This window comes from Protopterus annectens, chromosome 13.part0 (genome assembly GCF_019279795.1).
Source record: "Protopterus annectens isolate FY-2018-M chromosome 13.part0, PAN1.0, whole genome shotgun sequence".
In the NCBI taxonomy this organism is placed as follows: domain Eukaryota; kingdom Metazoa; phylum Chordata; order Ceratodontiformes; family Protopteridae; genus Protopterus; species Protopterus annectens.
Genome location: NC_056747.1, coordinates 989,372,280 through 989,381,775, shown reverse-complemented (window position 1 = coordinate 989,381,775; position 9,496 = coordinate 989,372,280). Strand labels below are relative to the sequence as shown.

The window sequence follows — 9,496 nt, the reverse complement described above, 5'->3', positions numbered from 1 at the left end:
TCTTCTGTGTGGAGGCATGTGTGAATGGGCGTGCCTTCATTAAAGGTTGTGCATCAGGGCTGGTAACTCGGCACGTAAAAATCCCCTACCAAACATTAGTGTCCCGGAGTTCCGCTGTGGTGACCCCTAACCGGGATAAGCCGAAAGACACAACAATATATATATATATATATATATATATATATATATATATATATATATATATATATATGGGTCTACTTTAGTTGACCGAGACGCCACTTTGCTGACACGCAGAAGACCGAGATCAAACGACCGAAAATACACAATACCGACAACTCACAAAACCGAACACCATAACACCGACACACAAAACGTAAACTACACATTACACACAACTACATATCCACTAACCTTAACCCAAACCCTAACCCTAAGGTCCGACACTACCGCACACTTACCCTACCCGCACCCTAACCCTAACTCACTTAACCCACCCCTAAACCTAAAGTCCGTCACTATCGCACACTGACCCTACCTGCACCCTAACTCTAACTCATTTAACCCACCCTAAAACATAAAGCCCATCACTATCGGACACTCACCCTACCCACACCCTAACCCTAACTCACTTAACCCGCCCCTAAACTACACTCCGTCACTATCACACACTTACCTTACCCGAACCCTAAGTGCGACACTACCGCACACTCACCTTTCATGCACCCTAACCCTAAATCCCTCACTATCACACACTTACCTGTCCGCTCCCTAACCCTAAATCCCTCACTATCGCACACTTACCGAGTCGCGCTCACACATTCCCCATGTCGGTCTTTCGGCTGTCGGGATTTCACCTTGTCGATCACTTTCATTTTTGGTCGTTTGGTCCAAGTCTTCTGCATGCTGGTGAACTGGCGTCTCGGTCAACTCAAGTAGACCCATATATATATATATATATATATATATATATATGAATTCACTTTATAAGCTCGAAATTCTGAAATCTCAAATTACAGAATCTCGAGCCCATAAAGTAGAATATCCAAATACCCAGAACTACACAATCATAAAGCCCTAAATCCTGAAACTGCAAAACCGCAAAATTTAAACTCCCAGCACTTTCAAACACCATTACAACACACATGCACACAACTAAATAAGCACACATACCTACCCCACCGCTTCCCCCATGGCGGGGGCTGTACCCCCACCCCCCAACTTAAATATTCTAACTCCAGAGTTGCACTACATACACACACACACACACACACACACACACACACACACACACACACACACACACACACACACACACACACAACACCACCACACAAACTATATTCCTCTCGCACACACACATCGCAGTAACAACACACACTAACACACACTACAGCCCCTACTTAGCAACCTTAAACACAAACACTTACCTGAATCCATGAACACAGTGCAACACCAGAACTGCTAATTCAAAATCTCTCCCATTTGAGATTTTGAATTTCGCACTTCTATGGTTGCGATCTTCCGATCCTTCTACTTTATGAACTCGAGATACTGAAATTCGAGTTTTAAGTATTTCGAGCTTATAAAGTGTTCCTATATATATATATATATATATATATATATATATATATATATATATGGTCTACTTGGCATATTGTACATTCTGTTGGTGTTTCTACGTAGAGAAAACAGAGAGACACCTACGTAGAAGAATATACAAACATACTAGAGACATTAACCGTAAGAATGTGAATAATGCACTTTATAGGCATTCTATAGTATGTCCTAATGCCAACTTTAAATTCTGGGCCTTGGAAATAGTTGAACCTCCCGATAGAGGGGGAGCTTGGGTAACAAAATTGTTATACAGGGAAATGATATGGCAGCTTAGATTAGATGCATGCAATGGCAAAGGGATGAATGACTGTATATCCATCACACCAGAATTAAAGTTACTGGCTTCTGATCCTAAAAATCATACCCATTCCTTATAATAAGAATTTTGTATGTGTATATACTCACACTTTATTTTCAGAATTGTATTTCACCCGACTGGGGTTTTATTTATCCTACACATGGTTTTACCTATTTCAGTATCGCTATGTCTATATATACAACATTCATTTCCCACATTTTAACTTTTAAAACAAATATATATATTTATGCATTTCTCTAACAATACTATATTGCACTATCTATATAATTTTACTACCTCATTATTCCTTATATTTATTTATATGTGTATATTTAATAATTCAATATTTAATATTTATTATACAATACAATATTACATATCTATTGTATATACTTTTATATATTTTATATTTATATTTATATACACACATATATATATATATATATATATATATATATATATATATATATATATATATTTTTTTTTTTTTTTTTTTTTACACATAGATATACATTTTTTTACATATTAATTTTACATATTAATGTACATCTTTTATTAATTAAGTGGCACTTTATATGTGGATGGCATTTTTCCACATAGGGTAGTTTTTAAGAAAACAAACAGTTATGAGTGGTTTTATTTACTTCTGACATGCTGATTCACACAACATGCTATGGTTTTAAAAGGTTTTATAATCACAACAGTTAATTGGTTGTGGCCAATTGTAATTATGGTTAATTGAATTATGATCAATTTACAGGTATTAGTGTGCATATAAAAGTGGCATCTTTTTTCTGTTTTAATTGATTCTGAAGAGGTCTCCAGGGTGGAGACGAAAGCGTTCAATCCTTCTTTGTGTTGTTTGTACTTGATGTTGGAATAAACTATTCGTGGTTTATATTGCCGTGGAGTTGGTTGTATGCTTTTCCACTTTTGGATTTCCTGTTGTATCTACCTGCTGGGTTTTACTAAATAAGACCTCTTTTTAGCTTCTGATTACATTTTATTGTGAAGAAATTAGCATGCAAGCAAATCCAAATGTTTCAACATGTATAATGTGCAGAAAGTCAGTCTGAAAGCTGCGTAAAAGAATAAGCGAACTTCCAATACTTAAAGTGCTTATAGAGAAATGCATCTTTATAGCTAATGATCTGCACAGTGCTTTTATCACACAATATATTTTCTTACTTATAAAAGATTTCTCATGTAAGCAGGGCAAAGTATTAATCCACACAAGACTGAGAAGCTTCACTTAACGGCTTCCAACTCTCACTCCCAAATGTACTGCTAGTAACATCTGAACAGGCATTAGATATTTTAACCCCCTTCCAACACCACTTGCCATGTACACATGGCAAACTATCCTCTATTCATTTCAGTTTCTTTCCAAATTATTCCAACGTATTTAATGATCTGGTATTTCAGGGCATATAAAGCTTACAGTTTTTATTTATCTTTGAGCTAATGCTGCTAGGAACAAGAATGCAGAACTTTATACTATCTTAATATTACCATAGCTAGCCAGTTTTAAAATAATATAAAGTATTATCATATATCCCATTAAACAGATTTCCTCACAGGTGAAAGATTTGACAATAGCATGTAATAATTCAAAGGAAATTTAAAGTTTACATCAGCTGGTACTGTTCTTTAGAATGTTTATTTTAAAGGTTCATTTCACTTTTACAACTGCTGTAATACCAGATCAAAATATTCTAGATGTTTAATACATAAAGCATTACATTTGCTTTCTATTTAAAGCATTTTGGCTACATTATGGCTCAGTAAACAAGTGGTTAAGTCAGCTCCAAGTTGCATTTCAGTTTCCACTTTTCACTGTTAAAAATATCACCATTTAAGTGTCATCAGCTTGATCTATTGTGAAAACTAAAGATGTTATTTTGCAAAGCTGTAATTGTTAAAATAGACATAAAAGCATGACAAAATGTTATATTATATGTTAATTAAAGGCTTATATTTCCAGAGTGCTTTAATGCAATAGGAAACAAATAGTTCTTTGACAGTGTTTGAGAAGCAGATATAACTAGTATTTCTATCCTCAAGAAGAGTGAGACACTGAAAATCTCATATTATAGCAATTTCAGAAGTGACAGAGTTGGATTAGTAAAAGCTCAGTTGATCTGGAGCTCCATCATACTCTTTTTTTGATATAATCTGTCCGTTTACCTCCTCTTGCACGATTGTCCGTACCTTCGTAATGACATTTGGTGAAGCTAAAAAATAAAGAACATCTTAGATCATTGGTCCAATTGTAGCATATTTGCAGTAAACCAACACTATTTTACTAATGTAGTTAGATTTTATTTACCAGGTTGTCCAGCTGGACATAACACATTTTTAGAAGAAGTCCTCAAAGGTCTGGATACACAATATTAAAAATACTATATAGTGTACAATACCATAAACACATTGAGTCAAAATGTATAGCATTATCATCATGCAGTTCTTTATCCCTTCGCCAACATTTCTTTTAATAATATGACTTCACAGATAATTTTAAATTACATTTTAGTAGAGTAAACAAGCTAAAGGTTTTGCACAATATTTAGGGGTGGTTAGGGTATTATGCCTCGAAGAACTGCATCAATATTCTAGTGTTCTATTAAAGAGTACAGTTTAAGGTTGAGTGACAGAGAACCCAATAAACATGCTTAATTCTGGCTATGCTAACCCGAATTAATTATTTTATTTATTTATTTATTTATTCATTTTAGTAACCAGGGAGAGGTATGTGTGCTGAGGATGTTTTCCTATACATGACAAGGCTGCATAAGCTGGTAACAAGAAGGCATGATTACAAAGGACAGGTACAGTGCATGCTCTGGGTGTACACTATAGACTCCAGAGAACAATTTTTTTGCAACTGGAAGAAAGAAAACCACTGCCATAAGAAATACTAACGTTCTTAGTTAATGATGAAATAGATGCAAACATAAATCTGCATGCTGTCATTGCTGAGACCATTACCCAAGATAATTTGCAAATTTTGATAACTCTTATAAAATGCAGCAACAGAAATGGACTTGAGGGCAGAGTCAGAATTTAAACTATAAATAGCTGTAGCTCTGAAACATCACCAATTTTCATTGATATTTTATGATATCTACATGTACATTTCTGCAACACTGAATAAACAAGGCACTTGATTATTTTATTAGTTGCCAAACACAGGATGTGCAGTGTTACTTTTGGAGGGTTAGTGAATTAAAGACTACAAATCATTGCATTATATTTTATTCAAGGCTGACTCCATATATCCATACTAACTCCACAATTGCACAGCAGTGGAGAAAAGAGAAAAAAACATACATTCTCTGTTTATAGAGTCTTAGTTCATATTAATCACTGGGAGGTGATGAGGAATGATTCAATCTACTTATATATGCAGATGCCCTCCTAAACCCTCTCCATAAGCAGCTTGCATACTTACAATAACTGCCAATCAGATAAAGACAGACATGCAATCACATCACTCCTTGAACAGGTGATGCACTGCCTGTACAACGTGAGCATGTGTGCCTGCTTCTGTGAGTGGAGTATTCCTCCTCCCAGAAATGATGAAATGGTACTGGCGACTCAGTTCCATCTTCCCCAGTCTGACAACTCCCGCTCTGGCCTGGCACTAATCAAACATGGGGTACCTGGGTCATAGACAAGAGTTTATATGCAACATCAGAGAAATACTTCTCCAAAAGCTTCCTATTTCTTCATTAGGAATGTGAATTTAGAAGAAACATACAACTTATCTCCCAAAGAGATACCTGTACAGAAATTAGATGGTGATTAGAATGTCAAAATACAAGACACAACTGGCAAACTCCTGAATATATAGAAGCAGCTTCAAGTTAACTGAGAGACAAGGTTTGTCAGCAAGGAGGTCTTCTTGAAAATCAGATTTCTGCTATGTGATTATTCTAATTCTGAGGTCAAAATTATCATGGAAAACATGTTCTATTCAAAATGTTTTGGGGCATCTTAGAACCCATTTCTGGATTTGAACTTTCAGTTTTGTTATTAGCATTCTTTATGCTGTTCAAATAACCTGCAAACCTCTCCACATAAATCTTTTTATGATTCAGGTTGCAGAGGTCATTAAAATTATCACAATATTCGCAGAATGTTCCTCAACATCTGAGCTTCAGAACAATTTGAAAAGTCTTATTTTAAAGTTAAAAGGAATTTACTAACTGCTTCTTTTTATCCAGGACAGTCCTGATACAGGCATTTCTGTCCTGTGGTGAAAAAAAATGAAAAATTGCAACTTTTTTGATATTTTACAAAAAATCTTTTTTGACTTTTCTCTAAGTATTGCACAAAACTGTAATATTACATTTAAAGTACCTTAATATAATATAAAATAGTATACACAACCACAACTGCACATGACATAGTCATTAATTTAGTAATACAATGAAAACAATTATTTTTTTATGGTTGATGGCATGGTTTGTCCTGTAAAAATCCCAAGTTTCAGTAAGTATGTCCAATTCTGGGCATCTCAAAAGGTAACAACTAGTTGTCAAGTCCTGTTCTCTTATTTATGTATGGCTGATGAATCAGGAATCAGCAAACTTTGATTGACAAGCCCTGCTTCAGTCAAAAATGGCTCAATGACTTGACATGCAACTTAAATAAACTTTACAAACATTCTGTCGCACACAAACAATATTTTCTCAGCAGGCAATTTTATTTAATCAAGTTAGCCAACTCAATCAAAATATGAAGTAGTACTAAAAACAATCAAGCTTTAACAAGCTTTCTAACAACGATGTATATTTTTTTCTGATGGCCATCTTATGCCACAGATTAGAGAATTGGGTGGCTTGTAGAGTGGCACCCTGATTGGAGAAAGAATGCTGCCGCCATTATTTTCCACCTGCTAAGCAGCGCTTTTGCTGTTTAGTGAGTGTAAAATAAAAAAAAAGAAAAGAAAATGAGAATAAAAAATGTGTGTGCATGTGTTTTTGTTTGTGTGTGAGAGTGTATGCTTGTATGAGAGTGAGAGAGAGACAGAGAGATTATTTTAAACCCATAAAGCAGAGCTTTTGCTGTTTAGCGAGTGTAAAAAATAAATGAAACAGAAAAGTGTGTGTGTGTGTGTGTGTGTGTGTGTGTGTGTGTGTGTGTGTGTGTGTGTGTGTGTATGAGAGAGAGACTGTGAAGACTGAAAGCAATCAAGCAGTGGCAGCAGCAGTAAAGAGGTTTTCATACCTCTTAACCTCTTAGCTGAAGATACCTGGATAGAACCTAAAATAAAGGGAGAACAAAGGCTCAAAAATCAGAAGAGACTTTAATTATTGTTCTTATAAAACTATAAATTTGCTTAAATTACAGGATTGGTGTTAATATGAATTTTCTGAAGGAAATAATGTCTGAAACTCGAATGTATGTCATTATTTAGTGACTTCAGTCTCCAGTGACTAGCAACAAACAAACATTTTAGGAGTAAGGGACCAAAATATAATATAAATATCTGGATTTTTTAATGCTATATTTACAATATAAAATGCATCCTCCAACACCATTTACAGATACTACAACAAGTTATAACACATACTACAACTGCTCAGAGGTGACCTGTGTCTGGCATACATGGCCATCTCAGACCCAGCCTTGACGGAGTTGCTGCATATCCATAAGTCAAAATCCACTCAGGAAACCCGCATGCAAGGCCTAAACCTTGTCTGTGACATTAATAGAACTTGCTGGTGGGATAGATTTGTGTCCTAGAGACTCCCCCATTTGTGGAATAGACTCCCTCTCCATGTTAAGTAGAGTACCTCTCTTGCCCTCTTTAAGAGGAACTTGAATGACTGGATGGGAAACAGAAAATACACCCCTGGGATCCCACCTGTGTCCCTGCTGGACAAGGGAAACAGGTGCTGACTCTCTGGGAACATAGTTGAAATTCTTGGCTAGGCTTATAAGGGCCTCCGGGCCAATAGCCTAGTATCATCCTATGAACCTATGAACATATGAAGTTTGGAATATTAGGTGGTGGAACTAGTTTACATCAAAAATATATAAAAAAGTAGCAATAAAAAAGTAAGTAAAATATAACAATTTTACAGACAGCCCATTCTCTATGCACAATAATGCCTGTAGCATTAAGCCTCATAACCCCGCTGGGCAGGCGTTATTTACACAGTAACACACAGACCCTGTTGGGTATTATTGCTGGCTGATTATATAAGTGGCAATAAGCCTTTGAATGTACTCATCACTATGTAAACAAAATCAGTGAACAAAATACTGTATTCAGTATTCAATGCTTGCTGCTGGATATGTAGAAATGTTGTGTTTCAGCATTATGGTCAGCAATCAGTGACCAAAGAGATGATGTTATTTGGGCAAGAAAATTATGAAGCATGCCAAATATACATTAAGTCTAGACTGTCTTCCCCATCTCTTCCTTTTCTGTCCCCAAAATGAAGTTACTGAACTTGTGAAATACCACATTACTACCTCGTAGAGGCACATGGGAAGAATTAAAACATCCCATGGAATGGCAGCTAATACATGTCACAATTTCTTTTTTTTTTTGCATAAAATATATGTTGCTGTCTGACTAGCATTACCATTTTGCTCTTACTGTAACACACTGGAGATGGACAAGGAAGGTGCTGGCACTACAAGAATGGTGATGTTGAACAACACTTCCTGTAACTACATATCGTAGCATTTCACTTTCTGTCTAGTTATTAATTTCCACATTTATCACCACTTCAAAACCAGATGGACAAGTAAAATAGCGCTAGTCAGCAGAAAGAAATGTTAAGAAAAGAGGCTAACTAAAATGGCACTGCTACATCTGGTTCATTCTGTCTACCCAGATGAGGTTAAATCACACATAAATGATCTTAAGAAATGCTGTGAAAACTGATTCTGAAAACCAGGCACTACAGGTTATGGACACATGGCTAACAATCAAAAAGTACAGCAAATGAGTGTAAAAAAAGGCGTTACTTACTAACAGTTACTTTATCTTTGCTTACAGTTGAAGAAGATTGAGATGAATGAGACCTGAAAGAATGAAAACAATATATAAGTATATCTGCAAAAGGCAGCATTTCAGAAACACCTGTCAGGTACTATATCAACACTAGGTGGTGCTATGACTTAAATAAAACTGTATGTGTATGGGAATAGGGGGTGTATGTGTGTGTTTGTGTATGTATGCATGTGTGTATGTGTGTCTGCGTGTGCATGTGTCTTTGTTTGTGTGTGTGTGTGTGTGTGTGTGTGTGTGTGTGTGTGTGTGTGTGTGTGTGTGTGTGTGTGCATGTGCATGTAACTGTGCATGCAAGTATATGTGTATTTCATGAATACTGTCATGGTCTGATCAGGACTTGCAGCAGCCCTCTGTAATTACATACATCGCTGCCTCTCATCTACTGAGTATCATGTGACAAACATAAGTTAGCAATAGCAGAGGCACAAAAGAAATATGTATAATAGCTGTTTATGCAAAATACAGAAATGCTGGCAGAATGGGTATGCGAAGGGTTCTGTAGCAGTGTTCAAAATAGGTACTGTATTTCTATAATGGTTATGCCAACAAGGAATATATGACTATTTCATCCGTGCATGAAGCAATGC

At 35.9% G+C, this 9,496-nt stretch overlaps 1 protein-coding gene across 1 annotated transcript in view; it reads right to left on the bottom strand.

Annotated features, from left to right (window-relative positions):
• Positions 1-3,517: 3,517 nt before the first annotated feature.
• LOC122788015 (keratin, type 1 cytoskeletal 11) overlaps positions 3,518-9,496 on the bottom strand; it is a 68,716-nt gene continuing 62,737 nt past the window's right edge. Inside the window, exons 7-8 of the mRNA XM_044054939.1 lie at positions 8,868-8,920; positions 3,518-4,110 (exon numbers count right to left, since the gene is read on the bottom strand). Of these exons, the coding sequence (XP_043910874.1) occupies positions 3,998-4,110; positions 8,868-8,920 (166 nt within the window). The 3' untranslated portion in view covers positions 3,518-3,997. The remainder of the gene's footprint in view (positions 4,111-8,867; positions 8,921-9,496) is intronic.